Source organism: Lissotriton vulgaris, chromosome 2_1 (genome assembly GCF_964263255.1).
Source record: "Lissotriton vulgaris chromosome 2_1, aLisVul1.2, whole genome shotgun sequence".
Classification (NCBI taxonomy): Eukaryota; Metazoa; Chordata; class Amphibia; order Caudata; family Salamandridae; genus Lissotriton; species Lissotriton vulgaris.
The window spans coordinates 1,088,376,066-1,088,396,755 of record NC_141687.1 but is presented as its reverse complement, the minus strand read 5'-3'; the positions used below and the strand labels follow the sequence as shown (position 1 = coordinate 1,088,396,755).

Genomic DNA, 20,690 nt, shown 5'->3' with positions numbered 1-20,690 from the left:
GTACTCCCTTTTGTCCTAACACACCAATCTAATTGACCATTTTACTTGCGCAGGCTGTCCCCGTGTTCCCTTCATCCTGAGGATAACCCTCCGTGACCATTGGCATCCTGCACAATTGTGGGTCGAAACATCAACGCACAAGTCAAATTCCTGACCTTTTTCTCTCTGCTCCATACCTAAAGAAAATTCAACTCCCCGGCTGATCAGCGATTCATGTATTTAGGGATGGATAAAACCTGAATGACCTTGTTAACCAGCAATACTACACTGTATATATCTTGCTCATAACTAGCACGTTCTTTCGCTGTGTCACTTCAGCACCTGCACTGTTTTGCTTATTACTTGTGACAGCCCCTTAGTGTCATGAACACAATGTCAAAATAAGAAAAAAGTGATTCTTTTTCTCTGGTATAAAGCTTTGATTTATTCATGATTGGTGTGTCTTCTTGTTGCTCTTGTCCCTATTTTGTGCATTAACTGCAACGACAAAAATGTTTGAATAACTGTTTCTCTCACTAATGTTTCTCATTCAACAAGAATAAAAGCAATTCTATACCCAACAGAACCAACACCTCTCCTCATAAAGTTTCAGGGTGATCAGTCAAATGGAGGTTGAGGAAAAGAGGGGTCCCAAAATGTGTTTTTCTCATGTAATGTCTATTGAAATTTTCCATTTTAACTTAATATTTAAGTTTAAAAAATATAGAATCTGGGGATGAGAGTCCTTGCCATTGACTCATGGATTCTATAGAAATTTGATTGCCTACCAACACATCAACCAGGAAGTGTTGGCAGCTATCTTGGGACTCGGCTTGAAGCTGAGTCCGACAAAAATATAAAACTAAAAGAAAGGGGGCATTGTAGATATACCCTTAACCCCCAGATATGATGGGGGTCCCAAAAGGACCCTACCGGGGGTTAAAAGTATTTTTTAATTCAATGTTGCCACAAATTCCCAAGTGGATTGTCAGATCCACTGAAAAATTGAAAAAAAGATGAGTGGACTCCTGTACGTCTTTTGTAGGAAGCTCCCAGGTGGGTCAAATCCTGGGGGCAGTATTTTATCATTATGTGGGAGTGCAAAAGGGGCATCCCCCATAGCCTGGGTACCACCACCTCCCCTCGTCAGACAATAACAAACTGATATGATCTGGTCCACACAGCACCCTGCATCCCCTGGGCCCACCACCTCCCATGGGCTATTTTTTAAATTAGTTTAGAAGGCCTGTATTACCTCTCCCACCCCCCTTGGGACCGCCACCTCAATGAGGCTTTTTAGAATTGAACAAAGTGCCCCACCTGGGGTCGTTAATGGCCTTGGGGACTGCCACCTCCCACGGCCAGCTCTCCATGTCCTGAGATGCCCGCTCTCAAGACATAGATGTTTGCTTGTGCTTGACAGGAGCAGTAACAGCTCCCTCCAAGTGATAGCAAACAGTAAATTCTCTCCCAGCACGAGGGAGCAGGGAAACGGGCCCTGCTACTGGGAGCAGTCTTTCCTTCTGTTTCCGTGCCCGCTGTCAAGGGTACAGGAAAACAGATGAAAAAATTGCTCCTACATGCAGGGAGCAGCCTTTCTTGCTGCTCCCTGTGAGCAGGACCATTGCTGGCTCCTGTTGGAGGTGGGGAACCGTCCGGGGCATAGACCCATCCCCTCCTAGTAATTTGCTGAGGCCCAGGGTATAGGGTCCCCAGGACCACATTTGGCTCAGGAAGGTGGGATGCATGCCCCCTCCCCTTTTACTAATAGGCCGGGCCTTGGGGGATGGAGTCCAGGGGGTAACAATTGGATTCGGGGGGTGCACTGTACCCCCCTCCTCTTACAGTAATTGGCTGGGCCCTGGGGGATTGAGTACCTAGGGTAACAATTGGGCATGGGGGGCGCACAGTGTGCCTCCACTCCTTTCTTTAATTGGTTATGCTCTGGGGTCACCTGGGCCAAAATAGGCCAGGGGAGGGATGCCACATACCCCACTTGGCAGTAAATGTCTGGGGCCCCGGGATTGGGTCCCCGGGGTTTTAATTGGCCCAGTGAGGGGGGGCTGCTTGCCCTCCTCCCAGCTGGCCCATATATGGGGGATGGCCACATGGCCTGGCCTGTGGCTAACCGCCACTGAGCATGGCTAAAAGTCAAGTGATGCACAGGATTGGGTGCCTGTTGGGTGTTGGCTGCAGGATCTGTAGCTTACCCACCTCCATGCACAGCCAGCCAAAGACCAGGTTAAGTGTCTGCAGGTTAGCTACAAGTCCTGCTGCCGAGTCCAAGGTCTGTGCATGGCATTCAGTTTTAGTGCATATGGGGTGTTGGCTGCAATGCCCGTATGCAGGCCAGGGCCTGAGCCAACCCCCACTGCACAGAGTTGGATTAACAAAAGGTAATTAAATACCACTTAGTGTTAAAAAAGACATAGAAATTCACTGACAAAAACAAAGGTTAGAGGGACGTTACAGTAAGATGAGATTTCACACGCACAAAGCCATAGAAATTCAACAGTCATAGTTATACTTACCTCAAGAAACCATAACTCGTGCCCTAAGGTAACTATAACTCACACCCTTGTTATTTACTGCTGCATACCCCACATATTGCATAAGTAAAATGGTACAGGCTTCAGCTGACAGGGTTAGAGTAGCAAATACTTTAAGTAACACGAAACGGTTGGTGGGGGTTTGAGATCAATTCATTTTCTAATTAGAACCAAGGAGTTCCAAAAAGGTGAGTCAAATACACTCAGACCTTTCCAATATTATGTTCTACTTTGCATTGTCTAAGTTTTCAACTATAACATGTCTTTACGGGATACATTTTGAGCCACTGATAAAATGGTACTCACCACTTTGCCGGTCCCTAGCCCTGCAAGCCCTGCAAGTACCAGCACTTTACCCGCCACTAATATAGAATCTGACTGTCCCAATCAATGAGCCAACTATGTCAGAAAGAGTATCATCTCTGTCCTATACTAAAAATAAGGGGTTAATAAGGAAATTATCCACTAATGACCCAGTCTTCATCCTAAAGGAAATAATAGAGTGCAACCTTGAGCAAGTTCTGGAGTGTCAGGAAGTAAAATAAATATCCCAGTAATGATTAAGGCAATAAATGAGACAATTAGGGAACTTTTAACCAAGAGTCAGAGTGACGGGAAACAAAAAAACAAAAGGTAGTTCAATAGAGAATGCTCCCACATGCATAATAAATTAATTACAATTTAAAAAACCACACCACGTGATAAAGAGGCAGTTAGGCAGGCACGCATAGATTATAGGAGTGCTCTGGAGCACCATAAGATGGAGATCAGGAACGATGCCTGGGGTAAACTACTTCAGGCGTCACAAAGCAAAGTTTCCAGAATCTTCTGGCAGACAGTAAATGAGGAATATTTCCGTGACACACAAAATAGTAATATTGATGTAACTATTATGCCGGAAACGAGGGTGAAACGTTTTACTGACCTTTATGGTAACAGTACTGAATCATCTAGTGGCTTTGAAACTGAATCTGAGGTATCTCCCTTGAAACGGCCGACCCTATACGAGGTAGATAGGGTGCTTTGCCAGACTCTAAAGAACAAGGCTCCCAGGCCTGATGGGGTACCTGCGGATTTATTTTTAGCAGATACAACCTTGTGGCTACCAGTGTTATCAAATATAATAGGCTGCTATGCGACTTTTGGTCCACCAGATTCCTGGAGATCGGTAATAATAGTGCCCATATATAAAAAGGGAGACAGATCAGACCCTAAATGCTATCGACCAATCTCCCTAATTGATTGTTCTTGCAAAATAATGGGTCGAATATTATTGGAGAGATTGGAGGTCTGGATGGCAGAAAATGGGAAATTTTCTAATATTCAGTATCTATTTAGAAAGGGTCTGGGCACCGTTGAACAGTGCTCCAATCTGCACCTGGTCATCGGCAAATACACCATGGCAAAGCCAGGGACCATCTACCTTGGTTTATGGACCTGACCTCTGCCTTTGACTGGGTGCTGAGGGGGAGACTCTGGGAGAAAATGCTGCTCATGGGCATTGATCCATCTATCGTCCATTACCTAGCAGCAATGCATCACAAAGTCACAGGGAGAGTACGTTATGGAGCAGCTGGCGAGTTGTCGCCTCCAATAAAGATGGATTGGGGAATCCGCCAGGGATGCATACTTGCTGCATTTTTATCCTGCTTATGTATAAATGATTTAGAAAGTAATATCGGAACTGGTAATATAGATGCACCAACAGTAGGTAACAGGTCTCTACTGGTACTATTATACGCTGATGATTGTGTTTTAATGTTGAGGACTGGGGTGGGATTACAAAGGCTTTTAACTTGTTTTAATGATTTTATGAGCGACCTTGGCCTAAAAACCAATGTTGCAAAATCACATGTAATGGTAATAGGTAAATCCCCAACAAAAACCTTTTATATAAATAATGAAATATTGTCTTGGATACAAACTTTTTCTTATTTAGGCATATTTTTTAATGAAAAAAATCCATGGGCACATCTAGTGGATGCAAGGACTGGAATCTTTAATAAAAACGCAGAGGCCATCTTCAGATTTACAAAGAAATTAGGCTCCCGCCCAATTAAAGCCGTAATAGACATCTACAAAGCACGGATATGTGCTGTTGCTTTGTATGGAGCTGGAATCTGGGGCTTCACTAATACCCTGGGGCTTCAGAGAGCGGAAAATATGAGGTTAAAACACATATTGACATTACCTAAAAGCACTCCTGTCACTATGTGCCACAACAAATTAGGTGTAACACAGCTGACTTTTTATATGCAATTAGCTCCCCTGAATCTCTGGCATAACATATGGACCAAGGAGGAACCAGTCCTGAATCATGATATCATTTTATATTGCTTGAAATTGGATTTTGTAAAAAAAGATTCCCTGGTTATCTTATATTCACAAACAATTAGGGAAGCTGGGTCTGGAGGACTGTTTCAGGTCCGGGTGACATTTCTGCAATCCCCAAAAATTATTTGAAAAGGGATTTTCTACTTTATTTGAAGCATGTAAGAGATGGTAAAGAGATGGCAAAAAAGGGTTGTAGAACACTCATTATTAGTCAGCCCCCCAAAAATTGAACCGTACCTCTCTTTCTATTTCAATCAGGCTAAAATGTTTTACTTGATCAGATTCAGGATGGGCATTGCTCATCTACTGGTGTCGAACCCATGTGATGCATACTGCGATACTAAAGTAGAAATGTGCCCATGTGATTCTTTTTTTGCACAGAGCAGTTTACATTTTATATTTTTTTGAAAATTATATTCTGACCTGAGACATACTTTTTAAAAACCAATACTAAGATTCTTAAATATCTGAAAGTGCCAATCTGCGCTATGTCACTTACTTCTTTTAAACAATGAATTTACTTGCCTAATGATTGTAGGTATATCTCTTCTGCAGTTCAGCTTTGTGTAATTGTTTAAAATGATTCCTGTATTTTGATTTTGTCAAAGATTAATTTTATTATGTATACTTATGTAATTCAAATGTTAGCCAAATAAAGGTCTTTGACTGACTGGATTCCTTCTAATTCTAAGGAGCCGGACTATAGTCCATTTTACAATCATTGATAATAAATCGTTTTATCTTGGCAAAACTGTTTATCCTGGTTTCCACCATAGTCCATGAAAATCTTTCTGGCTACAACACCTGTGTTTGAGGTGCTCTTGCAGGAAGAAAACAGCATCAGTCTTATGGTCCATGGAATACTGTTTGCTCTAATTGGCGCTATTTATAATATAAAAACTGGTTAACTCAAATTTCTTCTATGATCGCTATGAAAATTCATTGCCTAAGGTCTATCTGCAAAGCAGATTTGTGAAGAAATGTATATTGAATTTCTTGCATATGATGATTCAAAAAATAAATCTGCACATGTGCAAAGTGCAATAACAAAGAATAATTAAAAAAATGTTGTCAAAGATATTTTTATAGATTTTCTAACAAGTAATCTAAAACAAAATCTATACATTATCCATTGCAGGGGAGAAGCATACAGTAGCAAATAAACAGATGCATGACAGGGTGTTTTATCCTGCATGAGGGCAGCCCCGATTACAGAAAGTAGCTGAACTGAAGGGTACAGCTTCTAATATGTATGGGTTCGTAATGCAGACTGGTAGAGAAAGAATGCCGATAGTGGCTTTATAGTGGTCCATCGTCTTCTCTGTCAAACTTAATCCTCTTGACATCCCCACTGGTAGTCCGGAACCCACAGCGGAGAACTGGCTCAACATGGCCCTCCCCCTCAGGGAAATCAATAGAAAGTAAATGAAGCACAACAAAGGAACAAACCAACCCACCCCCTAATTCCCACCCCCTCCCCTACTGTGGTGGCTGCATTACACAAGCTAATATACTAGCCTACTACAGATGACCTATTCAAAGTTGAAAGAGATGAAGAGCCCTAACCGTAGACGGGCAGACGGCCGACGTGAGGCCTCTTGAGAGAAAGGAGACCAGCGGGCCCCACTTGTACTCACAATTCTTATAATCATCTCAAAAAATATCAGACATGTGCTCCAGGCTGAGCAGTTTCCAAGGGCGGGAATGCCAGAGAGAGATGGCCAGTTCCTCCTTCCTCTTCCAGGCCGTTGCTAAAGTAGTCCTAGCTGCTCCAATGCAAAGCCACATTATCCTTTTATCCGCTCTGGTCTGATGCTCTAAAGATGGATCTCGGAGGCCCATAGGAATCCCCGCCATAGATGTGGGGATGGGGTATCCTAGCATGTCTTTTATATGTGTCAAAATTTCCTCCCAGAAGGGTCGAATAGTTGAGCAGTCCCACCATATGTGCTGAAAGTGCCCAAGTAAACCACACCCCCGCCAGCATCTGTCTGAAGTGTTGGGAACGATCTGTTTAAGCTTGGAGGGGTCTAAGTACCAATCCATCATAGTCTTCAAATGGGCATCCCGGAGGTCCGTGGATTGGTTAAATTTAAAGATGTCAGACCACAAATGTGTCCATTCCTCAGAGTGTGGTGGTGAGAAGGAATTTGTATAGGAATGAAATTACTATCTTTATGGAGGAAGTCTTGGTGAGAAAGGCTTCGAATTTTGTGAGGGGGCGAGTGGCTGCCTCACGCACCTGAGGGGTAAGCGCCCAATGCAGTAACTGGGTGTAGTGGTATCGTTCTGTATCCCCAATTCCATAATCTCTCTTGCAATTATCAAAAGTAAGGGGGTCAAAATTATGCTACGGAACCCCATACCCGTAATGTGGTGCGTATGGGAGTGCTAATGTAGACATTCTTAGGTCTATCAATTTTGGGTAGCCAAATTAAATCCCAAATGGTCCTTCCAGCCACACTGCGATCCATATGCAGCCATTGCTTTTCAGATTTCTTCTGTGACCATTCAACCAACACTCGAAGTTGCGCCGCTTTATAGTATAATTGAATATCCGGGAGACCTACTCCTGCCTCCCGCTGGGAGTGGCGCAACAGGGAAAAGGAGAAACGGGCATGCCCCCCTCGCCAAACAAAGCACAGGATCATAGCTTTCACCCGCCTAAAGAAGTCCCCCTCTAATTCTAAGGGTAGGGCCTGGAATAAATATAGAAGTTTAGGAAGAAGAGTCTTTTTTACTGCATGTATTCGACCCAGCCAAGACAAAAAGCGAGGCTTCCATCTCGTAAGCTCTATTTGGATGCGGGTGAGAATGGGGGGAAAGTTGCCCGAATACAATTTCCCTACTGTTGGTGTCAGCTGGATTCCTAGGTATTGAATGGAGGAAGTGGCCCAAGGCAAGGGTGTAAGGGACTGGAGTCGATGGACCTGTCGTCTGCAGAAGGGTGAGATTGAGTATGTAAGATTTATTTAAATTAATTTTGAAGCCCGCTAACACTTCGAAGCGTTCAAGTTCCAGTTCCAGTTGTGGAAGAGATGCGGCCGGGTCGGAAAGGGACAGGAGGATGTCACCTGCGAATAGAGAGATCTTATGCGATTCTCCAGTAAAAGGTAGGCCCTGAATCCCAGGATTCGCTCTGACCACTAGTGCTAATGGTTCAATACTGAGAGCAAAAAGCAGGGGAGATAGAGGGCATCCCTGCCTAGTTCCTCTAGAGTGAACAAAGTAGGAGGATTGCACCCCATTAACCGACACCCTAGAGCGAGGGTGCTGATAGTTGGCCCGGATCATATTCAGAAATTGGGGTGAAAAACCAAATGCTGTAAGTGTGTGGAATAGAAATACCAAATCGACCCGGTCAAACGCCTTTTCGGCATCCAACCCAATTAGAACCGCCGGAATCCTGTATCTGTTAGCTGTTTCTATCAAGTGAATAATGTGGCTGGTATTGTCATGTGTCTGAAGACCCTTAATGAATCCAGATTGGTCTGGATGAATGAGGGCCAGCATGAGATCATTCAGTCTCTTGGCGAGAATAGAGAAATACAGTTTCACGTCTAGGTTCAGTAGGACAATAGGCCTATAGGAGGCGCAGCGGAGGGGGTCCTTCCCTGGTTTACATATCACTAAGATCACGGCTTCGGACATGGAGCTGGAGGTTTCTCCGTCCTGAGCCATCTTAATAAAAAGCATTACAAGGTGGGGGCCAATATCAGAGGAGAATGTCTTGTAAAACATAGCAGTATACCCATCAGTGCCAGGTGCTTTATGGGTTTTCAGAGCCTTAATAGCCGAGGTAACCTCATACAGGGTGATTGCGGCAGTGAGCGTCTCGTTCCATTCAGAGGAGACCTGAGGCAGGGGCAACGTTCAAAGAAATTCTTGCTGCTTATCCGAGTCCAGGGATTCCCCAGAGGATAGAGTTTTGTAAAAGGAACCAAAAAGCTCTGCCTTATCCTCATCTTTATGAGTGACGTCTCCGGAAGGTCCTCGAATGCCCCTATATACTCCCTCTCCCGCTTATCTTTTAATTGTCTGGCGAGATGTTTCCCAATGTTATTGCCCTGTGTATAGGATATATGACTTAGTTTAAGAAGTGTGAACTCTGCCCTATTGGTGTAAATAGCCCAGAGTTTACCTCTGACCGCCGTTAGGTTGCACAGAGTTTGTCTAGTGGGTGTCGTGATTGAAAGCAGCGCAAAAACACGCAAGCTCCACTAACCTGACTCCTATGCCCAGCAGAGACGAGGAGATGACAGTCCTCACTACCTCCCTCCGTACAACACCCAACAATGGGAAGACCACCACTATTGGAGTGAGCACAGTCGGAGGCCGCAAGGTGAAATGGAGAAGGGATGCGGGTATGTCAGGTATCTTCAGGTTGAAGATATATTCTCAGCGGATCACTGGTAAGACCTCCCTGGAGGTGGATGAGAAGACAGAGAGAATAATGTAGATCCGTACTTGCAAGAGTAAACCCCCTTCCCCTATGTTCTGAGACTCACCAAGTCCTCCAATCTGGACTCCGTGAATGGATCCTGTACAGATACAGTTGGAGTAGTGTCTACCCAATGTGTCGAAAAGTTAACTTCACTTCTCGAACACGATCCGTCTAGAGAAGCAGGTAAGTGGGTTTCATCCGATAATCGTTTAGATAAGGTAACGTTTCCAGAAAGACCCAAAATAGTTCTTTTGAATATAAATAGCCGTAGCCTCCAGCTATTCTGCAGTCTGAAACAATTATGTTTGTATTCTAAAGAACAAAAAATAAGGGAAGGTGCGCTCCGCACAAAGTACTAAACGTTGTTCAAAACTAAATGAAAATAACTTGAAACGGAAGAGAGCGAGCCCGCTCTCTTCGAGGATTCCAATCCGACACGGTTCTGTTTTACTCACAGGAACTATGACCACGCTGGCACTTCGTCGTTGCGGCGGATCTCAGGAACTATGACCACGCTGGCTCTTCGTCATCGTGGCGGCGCACAGGAACTCTGACCACGCTGGCACTTCGTCGTCGTGGCGGATCTCAGGAACTCTGACCACGTAGGCTAGTCACGGACGCTCCATGGCAAGACTCCAAACAAACAAACATGCGGAACAACCAGGAACAAGATTGACAAGCCCCGTTTCATCCCAGGGGCGGAGTTTAAATAAGATCCTCCCATTGTGCCAAATCCCAGTGCCGCTTGGCCTTCTGGGACTGGTAGTTTTTCCGTAGGGAGTATGTAACACGCTGTCTGCTGCAACCGGCTGCCCTGCCATGGGCGATCGCTACAGTAGGGTTAAGTTTATGGGAATGTTCAAGGGCAGACAGTTCTGTTTCTAGTTGCTCCCTCTCCCTAGTACACTGTCTGTTTAGGGCCGTATTGAGAGCGACACATTTACCTCACAGCACAGCCCTAAATGAGCCCCAAGTGGTGTATTCTGAAGTGTCCTCTGGCTGATTAAAAGCACAAAATTCTTTAATGGCCTCGCAGAGTTTGGTACAGGAGTCCTTATCCCGAGCCAGCGATGCTGGGAAGTACCATCTAGGGGAAGTTGGGGTGCTCCCATACCAATTGCGACAGATAGAGTATAAGCTATGATCTGAGACTGACAAGGGGAAGATCTTGGCCTCTCGGAAGGCCCCCTGTAAGGATTGGCTGGCAAAAATGTAATCTAGTTAGGAGTAGGTACGGTAGACATGAGAGAAAAAGGTATAATCCTGAGTTTAGGGATAGAGAGCACGCCAGGTGTCCAACAAGTCCAGGTCCTGAGTACGCCGTTGTGTGTCACTGGCGAAGGAGCCCATTTCAGAGCGTTGTGTGTGTGTGCTATCCAGGTCTGTCTGCCATACCAAATTAAAATCCCCCATAAAATCCGTTAGTTTCCCCAGCAGTGTGTGCAGGAAGCCAGTCTGTTTAGAATTAGGGGCGTATAGCGCTACAAAAGTACACACACTCCCCTTCAGATGCCCCTTAACCATAACCCAGCGGCCATCTCTATCGCTTTGTACCCCCTGCGGCTGAAATTGTATAGTAGATCGGAGCATAATGCCACCCCTCGGTGTTTCGTGGGAGCTGAGGACTTATAAATGAGTGGGTAGTGTTTGTGTTTAAGACGTGTATCCTCTGCCCTGGCTAATTGAGTCTCTTGCAGGATCACTATGTCTAAATGATGATCGATAATATACTTCCATATTTTCTGATGTTTCTGGGGGGAAATTGAGACCTTTGACATTCCAAGTGCAAACGGTTATCGGCATTGTTTCATGGGAACAAGGTACTACTCTCTAAAGACTACGTCAACCTCACCCCTCCCCCACTCCGCACCCCCGCCCAACAGCATGAGTGTAGATCTACTGTACCGGCACATGGAGCAGAAGCACCCTCAACTGTCATCATTAAAAAGCCACCATCACGCCCCTCCCTCTCCCCCCCAAAATCCCTGCGAGAACAAAAACAAAAGTGAACAAGGACACAATACAGAAACCATTGCTAGGTCTCCCTGCAGGGCTGGAAAACCCCCACATGAACCAGGGGGGACAACAGGTCCAGGGACCCAGTCCGCGCCCATCCCAGCAACCTCTCAGCAAGGAATCATTGTGCCAATGTTGCAGCAAATGCCTACCTGAGGAACCTAAGCATAAAAGCAAGTAGAGTCGGCCTGCGTTCTGAAGAGAAAGCAAACTAGTCACTAGGCAAATAACAATACGGAGCCAGTACTCTACTAATGAGACATAATCCCCACATATGGAGCCATCCAAGTACCTAATGCACCCATAGGTCCGCAAGAGGCTCAACTCCCTCAAAGTAGGAGCCAAGTGGAAGACTGAGGACGGATCTCTACTAACATAAAGAGTACATAATCTCACCACAGTCTAGTCCGGAGGTCACACGCGCTAACAACTCTGTGAAAAAGTTGTCTTGGAGTAGTGCAGAACACATCCATTGAGATCCAGAGGCCCCGCTTCCACGGAGCTGTCACCAGCAAGCCATCACCGACGTCCTCTGCGTGAGCCTGACGCCCAAGCAGGAGTGGATTTCGCACCTTGAGAGGAGTCCCTGGATGTACCGTGATTGAGACTATCTTCCTCCGGGGGCAGGCCCAGGAGTTCCAATCCATCCTTCAGGTCAATGATTTGTCGCCTCTTGTTCTGATATTGAAAGCCGAGCCCAAAGGGGTAAGTCCAGCGGTACCGGATACCATCCACTTTCAGCTTGGCAGTGACCGGCCTCAGCGTCTGTCTGCATGCAAGTGTAGAAGGAGCAACATCCTGATATATAGTACAGGAATGGTTCTGAAAGGAGATAGAGTCCTTCGCACTAGCCGCCTGTAGCACAGACTCCTTGACCTTATAGGGGCCTCCTCCTATCGCCACTCTGCAAAGGACCCACTCGATGCACTCTGTCAATCTTTATCTTGAGTGTCTGGGGGCTCAGGATCTCCTCGAACAGACCTTCCATAAAAGCTTCCAGGTCTGGCCCCTCCGCGCCCTCCTCCAGGTCTCTGACCCGTATGTTCTCCCTCCTCGCATGGTTTTCAAGATCCTCTGCCTTAAGTTGCATCTGCAGCAGTTGTTCCTTAAGGGAGCGAACGTCTTCACGCAGTCCATCGGTATGTTGCCTTTGTTACTGATGTTGCACCTCCAAATCTAGCACTCTAGTGCCCACTGAATCTACGTCCTGCTGGAGAGAGGTCAAACGGTCCAACAGATATGATCAAAATTGATCAATGGAGGACTTGATGTCTTGACAGAGTACGGTTCGGAGCTCAGATTTAAATTCTTTAGGCATGGCCATCAAATCCGATTTTGAAAGAGCCATGGTAGCTTCGTCCGTGTCCCCCCGCAGTGTCGGGCATTTGTCAATGGTGGAGAAGAAGTCCGATACTTTGCTGGTCACTTTGTTTGTCCCTTTCTTCGACGGCATGTGGAGGAGGTCCCACACAGTTCTGCAACTCTGATCACTGTAGAGTCGCGCCTCTAGATCAAGCCTCAACCTCAGGGGAAGGTGCGGGGAAAGGCCCACCCTGCAGCTGGACCCCCCGTAAGTCAGTAATAGGGCCACTCCGGGTTCTCCAAGGGCGTCGGTGGTCAACGTCAGCAGGCCTCTATGGTCACCAGGTTAAGAGGTGGCCTCAACATGCCAAGGGGAAAGCAGAGACATGGAGTTGACTACAGGCTGAATCCGGCCCAGAGAGATGAGTCAAGAGAACTGGGATCCCCAGGTGGTGCAGAGGGCCTCAACCAAACGCCGATGGCATGGGTCAAAGCGGTATGCACAACGGGGCCCAGCGGCGAGAGGTCTGTGCTGACACGGCTGAGGTCTGGCTCCCCAGGGGTCGCGCACATTGAAGGCTGTGCAGAAGAAGGACTCCCAGACCCACAATCCACAACAGTCCTGGCAGCAGCGTTATAATGAACAACCGGGAAAAATATCTGTATCTCCCCCAAGGCACACTCTCCCTTGATCATCAGGCCCTGGTTCACGGGGAGGGAAGACTCTCAGCAAAATTTGCCGCCATGGAGAGGCATCGCAGCCACCATTTTAAAGTCAGGCAAGTGGGGGCAGGGCATCCCGAAGCCTCCGCCGGTTCAGAAGACCCACCACACGTTGCATGGAGCTCACTGCGAGTGTTTCCAGTGCTCCGGTGCATCCGTCAAGCCGTGGCGGACGCTGCTATGATCCAGGGAGCCCGCCCGCTGCCCCTTATCGCCGAACTCTGGCCTCCATTTTAGCTCACACCGAAACACCCTTCAGGAGCCGAGGCCCTTCGAGGACAGCAAAACTACCCCCAGAGGCACCTCACATCCTCTGCTGTCGGTAGGTGCCGTTTACAGATGATTCTGTCGCAGGACGGCACCGAAAATTGCCGCAGGATATCGCGCGGACCAGGAGCCGAGGCGGTTTACGTCCGCTCGGACATCTTGCCCCCCAATAATTCACATTTTTAACCTGCAAATGCCTCTAGCATAAATACTTCACTTGGGGTTCACAATTCTGAAGTAAAGTAAGAAAATTGGAAACACCTGCAAACAAGTACAAACAGGTTGCATTTTACAGATAACTCAAAGCATCATGCACAGTTGTAGAAATAATCACCAATACAAGGCAGAAATCTGGAGTGACAGAGAGGCATGAGACTGTGCCTCGATTCCAAAGGGTGGGGCTTAATTCTGATTCTGTGTAGAATGGAATTACGAGATATGTGCCATCATCACACTCCAGTTCCCCTGATATATTCCAGCAGATCAAACCTGCAAATATTTATCGGGGATAAAGGTCCCTAATTCTGTGTGTGAAATACCAATTCCCTATGTTATGCTTATTTTATCATGAATAAACTCGCACGGAGGCATTTACTTCTTGTAACAAATACCTCATCCTGGGGTAATGATCAGTGGTGGTTCATGCAGGTAAGCATGGCAGGGGGTGGGGGGATGAAAGTGTTAAACAAGGGTGTTGGACTTGGCCCTTTTTGACTAAAGTTCCCTAAACTTGTTTGCCTTACCCCTAGATCTTCTAGATTTTCTGACATGGTGTTGCCAACTTAGATGCTTTAGGCACTTTGCCACTGCTGATCAGTGTCAAAATGCAAGTGCTCCCTGTGTAAAGTGTAATGATAATTGGTTGTCCGTGATTGGTATGTTTGTCTTAATAATAAAGTCCATAGTAAAGCACACTATGTGTGCCAGTGCTGGTAATGCAAATGCTACTAGTAGGCCTACAGCACTAATTGTGCCACCCACATAAGTAGCCCTAAAGAGAGAACTCAGGCCTGCCACTGCATGGCATGCACAGAGTTTGTTAAACTGCCTTGTTGTCCTGACAAGTGCACCCACTTGCTAGGCCTTACCCTTCCCTTTTTATGCACATCAGACACCCCTATGGTAGGCCCAAGGTACCCCCTGGGCAGGATGCAGTGTATGAGAAAGGTAGGACATGTACTAAGGTGTGTACCATGTCCTGACAGTGAAAAACTGCCAAATTCATTTTTCACTGTTGCAAGGCCATCTTGCCCATAGGACAGAATGGGGAAATCTGTGTCCCACATATCTTCCCATTGGCATAAGATGGAGGGGTGGAGTTTAGTGTGCCTGAACACAAATGTATTAACACATCTTTTTGTGAAGGTGGTTTTTGCATTGTGTGTTTAAAAACACACTTTTAGAAGTGTCTGGTTTCTTTTTTCTAACAATTCTGTGTGTCTCTGCCTGGTTGTTTATTGACTGTCTGGATTTGAATGTGATAGGATATGGGAAATGTCTTGACCCAGGGAAGGAGGTGAGAGAGCAACGGACTGACCTGCATTTGGAGTGTAGGGGGGAGGAGTAGCCACTGGAGGTGAAGGGCCTGCACTGCTGCAATAAAACAATGGCTCCATCTCTTGCTGAGTGATTGAGGATCCAGACTCCACTATCAAAGGAAGAAGGTGTCACTGGCAGGGAGACACCCAGAACTGGTTTGGACAGGGGTCAGTGCCCCCCCCTAAACACAAAGACTTCAAAGACTTGTAGGGGTATAACTATGAGAGCTGAAACCCCTGGACTTTGGACTGATTAAGACTGAAAAGGATTGAAACTACTTTGCGGTCAAGAGGAACCATTGCCAAAGGAAGAACAGCTGAAGAGGCTGATGAGAATGACTGGCCCTTGCTGTGTGTTCTGTGGCTGGCCTGCAGTTTGCTGATCTAACTAAGGAGAGGCTAAGGTACTTTGCTATGTGCTGTGTCCCCCTGCTTGAAAGGACTTTGCTGTGTGCTGTGTCCAGAAATAACGTGTCACCAAGGGCCCGAGGAGAGCTGGCTCCCTGTTGTGGAAACTCAGGAACATGAAAGTTTCTAAGTGTGTCTCAGCGACGCTGTGTGTATATGCTTTTTGCAGCCTTAAAACGTTATAAGAACTGCCGCGTGATCATGTGCACCCGGAGTCCAAGTGAGTCTCAGCAGCGCTGTGTGCATGTGCTTTTTGCAGCCTGAGACCTTCATAAGAACTGCCCCGTGATCGTGTGCACCCGGAGTCCAAGAGAGTCTCAGCGATGTTGTGTGCGTGTGCTTCGTGCAGCCTGAGACCTTTGTGTGGATTGTCCTGTGATCATGTGCACCCAGAGTCCAAGGGAGTCTTAGCGACGCTGTGTGCGTGTGCTTCGTGCAGCCTGAGACCTTTGTGAGGATTGCCCTGTGATTGTGCGAACCCGGAGCTCAAGTGTGTCTCTTCGACGCTGTGTGCGTGTGCCCTGTTGCAGCCTGAGACCTTTGTGAGAAATTGCCCTGTGACTGTGTGTCCCGGAGAAGTCTTGTTCCATGCTATAATTGACAACGTGACCAGAAGTTCTGCTATCGTCATTGCCATTGGCCCGGACCGGCATCTCCAGAGGAGCGGTGAGAATTCACTGCCACCGGCCTGAGCCTGCCGCTGCCAAGGAGAGACCTCAAACCATCACCGTCGAAGGTCCGAGTTCCACTGCCCAAGATCAATAAAGTCGCATCGGAGGCCCAAGCTTTGAGGAGAGGAGAGGAGAGGAGAGTGAGGTCATATCCCCCCGGAAACGTGCAGCGAGCGTGCATGTTTCGCCACCTGGGGCGGTGTGCAGGCTACGAGAGAAACTCTCTCTGCGTTTCCCATCTTTGCAGATTGAGCCTCCGCTCAAGTCCATATCGCGGCACGTACTTGCCGAGGATTGTCAGTACTGGGGCCGGAATGTGGAGATGCATTTTCCATCATAACAGTGTTGGGGGCATGTTTTGGCAGTAGCTGACCGCAAGTTAGTAGGAGTGGCATAGCGACCGTCCAGAGCACCGCGATCGGTGCTAGAGTACATTATTCTGGCATTACGAACTGCCTGATTGTTGTATTAAGAATTGCATTATTTTTGCATGACGAACTGCCTGATTGTTGCATTAGGAATTGCATTATTTTTGCATTATGAACTGCCTGATTGTTACATTATGAATTGCATTATTTTTCCATTATGAACTGCCTGATTGTTGCATTACGAATTGCATTATGTTGGCCTTACGAAATTCCTGATTGTTGTATTACAAACTGTATTGTTTTTACATTACGAAGTGCCTGATTCTTGCATTACGAACTGCATATCACTGCATTAGGACTGCATTGGATCATCGAGAATTGCTCAGTAATACTGCAAGAACCTACAAGGGCTTGCTGGCCTAATAACCGGCAAGGTAAAATATTACAAATACACATATGTTCGGATTTTTTTGTGTGGTCTCATTGTGTATATTGTTTTATAAACATATAATTGTTTATAATTGTGTGGATTCCATTTGTGGTGTTATCACTGGGTGACTGAGAGCGTGGTTGCAAATACTTTACACATTTGCCTTGGAGATAAGCCTGGCTGCTCCTGCCAAGCTATTGAGGGGGTGAACAGGGGCTATCTGAGAAGGTGTCCTTTCTTTCCCTGACTTAGAAGCAAGGGTCCCTCTTTGGACTAAAGTACCTACCCCAGCCAACTAGAGAACCCCAGTTCTAACAAACGGGATAGGGAATGTAAAATAACTAAATAAATAAAACCACTTAATTAGTGCTGGCCGCATTGGTGCTTCGGCAATGCGGCGAGCACAAGGTAAGTGGTTTTAGTTATTTATTTATTTTACATTCCCTATCCCATGTTATTCACTTTCACGCCCCCCCCCCCCCTGCACCTGTTCCACAGCCCCACCTCGCTCCCCTGCACAGACCACCACTGGTAATGATATTTACTAATATTTGCCTTATTTCGTCTATCTTGAAATGTGGGCTTAGAGTAAGAGACTATTAAAGTGACAGAGATGGGGTGGAGAAATATACACGCATGCACACCAAATACTGTCTCTGTATATTTTCCATTGTCTTACTGTCATGATAAGCAATGAATCAGCTTATTCAAATATGGCAGATGTAGCCTGACTCACAAATGCCAAGTTAAGAAATTGAAAGAAATTGAAAACCTTGTCCCGGACAGTTCCTTTTATGTTTGGAGACGATTTCTAACTTTTTTATGGACACTTTCGCTGCCACAAGAATAACAAAGAAGTTTAAAATTCTACAAGAGACATAGATTTCTACAAGTACTCCAGTTCATAAAAAATAAAGCATTCATAATATCTGCTGGATGAAAAAATGTGCATATGTAAATGTGGTGAAAATGTGAATCGCTGATTGCAACCTTTTAATTTTTTTGTTTTTCACACAGTTATCCAATCTCATGCTCCCCGATTAAATATGGAAGTTTCGACTTGCAATTTCGTCTCTGGCAAAGCATTTTTTCTCCAACCTTTGATCAAAACTTATTTGAGAATATATTCAGGGCCAGAAGCTATCTGTCAGAGGAATTTGTGTGTCTACAAATACAAGATTGCTGGTGCTCCCCAAAGTGAATTAGCCTGGTGACTCCCATAATTCTATCTAAAATCTCAATTCTATTGGGTATTTAAATTAATGAAGTGTTCACCTGAGTTGTATTTATGTGCACAAAATATTTTGTTAATCAAGATCCTTTTGGAATATTGAAGAATGCCTTTACAAACATGTGATTCCTCTTACAAGAGTTCTTCACCTACCTTGCTTAAACAATTGATGTAGGCGATCCAGAGCAAACCCAAATACGCCTTGCTTGTTAAGAAAAGAGTCTTGTGAATAATATGTGTCTAAATAAAGTCTTGAAGTGTAGGCTTCATGTTGAAAGTCCTTCGAAGCTAACGCCATGTTGCTTTCTTGTAAATGTTGAAACCTTGTGATGGCGTTTGCTAACTCACTCCTCTTTATAGGACATATTGTGCCTCAGGCGATAGTTGTGCTTCCTACAGACCCTGCTGATTTATGAAAAAACACTGTGGTTACAGCATTATAGATGCAAAGTCAGTGCAGTGCTCACCAAATAAAGTACTGCCACTGGAATGCCTCCTGGCAAGGTGAGCCTGTTTTGAATGTTGGAAAGCCATGCTATTCAAACAGTTCAATACTCAATTAAAATAGTACCTCACTTGACTTAACAATTAAAAGAATGTGGCCATTATACAATAGAGTAGAAATTTAACCCCTTAAGTGCAGAGGGCAATCCCCCAAGAACGTTGTGCTTTTTTGAGATTTGGAGTACTTCGCACGTAAGCAATCCAAGCTAAATTTGTATGCTTTTTTAACATTCACCTTTCAGTGTCATCTTTAGGAATAGTCGAGCCCCAGGCAAGATGTATTTTTGGGGTCCAGGTATTAAAAAAATGCAAATTATATTTCAGAATTCGTGCTAAATAAATCCTGCATGATGCCAAACAATTACAAATCATGTTAAACTCTAACAGGGCCACACAGAACTGTTGAAATGTGTCTTGCCCGGGAGAACAAAAAGGCTTAAGATGACACCGGATAAAGCGACGGAGTCAGAGGTAGAGATAGGTCGAGAGTGAGAGACATTTAGAGAAAAAGAATAGAGAGGGGCCGAATATGGGGAAAGTTGATTTTCCCTGGGGGCCTCTTAGAAGGTGGGGCTCTGGACAATTGCACTCTTTGTCCATGACGTAATACGTCTCTACCGCATACAGATGTGATTTACTTTGAACTTGAAGAGACCCAATAAAGTAAGTCTGCAAGAAAGTATTTTTAGTCTAAATATAGCTTCAACAAAAGTTTGCTGTGTTAAGGTTACACACTTCCCTCATTCCAGAAACAGTTTGTAAGGAAGAAACATTTACTCACCATTGTTTTTTCAGTTTGCTGTGTGCTGGTGAATATTTCCTCTTTGTGAAGGTGAAATAAACTGTGTTGCTAATTTGAGAAGGAGGTAACTTTATTAAGTTAAGAAACACATACAGTAGAGATAATACAACTTTTCTTAGAGTAACTTATCTCAATCATGAGAAGCTGTGGCACAAGCTAATTCCCCAGAGAAATTATTGTTACCTTGAAACGGTACCAAACATTTTAAATTTAAAGTCAAGAAAACAAACAATCAGATTCATAAACCAATTTAAAATCATAGAGAAAAATCTCTTAAACCAAAAGAGACCAAAATTATGAAAATCCAGGAAACAAAAACATGACTGTCTAAAGTCTCTTAGCGAAAAGTACCAAGAAAATACAAAACACAAAGCAAATGTTTATTTATTTATTTATTTTTACACTTATAAAGCGAGCTATTACCAGTCGGTGTCCTGGCGCTGAAGTGATAATTCCTGGGGAATGGATTATACGGGTACTTAAAGGGAAAAGAGCCATGTTTTCAGATCTTTCCTGAATGTCATCAGATTATCGTTATGTTTAAGGGAGAGAGGGAGGGAATTCCACGCCATCGCAGCTCCCCTAACAAAACTCCTTCCACCCCAACGGGCCTTCCTGATCCGAGTCGTTTTAACCAGCCCTAAACTGGCCGACCTAAGTTGTCTGCCTGGTCTGTACCATTGAAAATTATCCTGAAGGAACACTGGGCCAAGACCATGTAGTGCCTTAAAGACAATGCAGAGGGCCTTGAACACAATCCGCTTCCGCACCGGGAGCCAGTGCAGCTTCTCCAGCTCCTTGGAGACTGAGGAGAACTTGGGCAATCCCCCAATCAGGCGGGCGGCCGCATTTTGTAGCACTTGAAGCTTGTTGAGCACCCCCTGTTGTGCCTCAAGAAGAAGGCTATTGCAGTAATCGATTCGTGACAGTACCAGGGCTGTCACCACCGTCTTTCTACTTCCCTCCGGAAGGAAGGGAAGAACCTTCCTAATAATTCTCAGGGTCCAATGTACAGAGGAACTCAACGCCTTGACTTGGGGTTTGAAGGTGAGTTGGTTGTCAATAATGACACCAAGATTCTTCACCTTCGAAAAAGGGGGGGGCGGAGGTCCCATGTCAGTAGG

At 45.5% G+C, this 20,690-nt stretch overlaps 1 protein-coding gene across 1 annotated transcript in view; it reads right to left on the bottom strand.

Annotated features, from left to right (window-relative positions):
• The window catches only part of LOC147731636 (indolethylamine N-methyltransferase-like), an 81,346-nt gene extending 62,774 nt beyond the window's left edge, over positions 1 to 18,572 (bottom strand). The window contains exon 1 of the mRNA XM_086956781.1: positions 18,414 to 18,572. Within this exon, the coding sequence (XP_086812907.1) occupies positions 18,414 to 18,558 (145 nt within the window). The 5' untranslated portion in view covers positions 18,559 to 18,572. The remainder of the gene's footprint in view (positions 1 to 18,413) is intronic.
• Between the last annotated feature and the right edge of the window lie 2,118 nt (positions 18,573 to 20,690).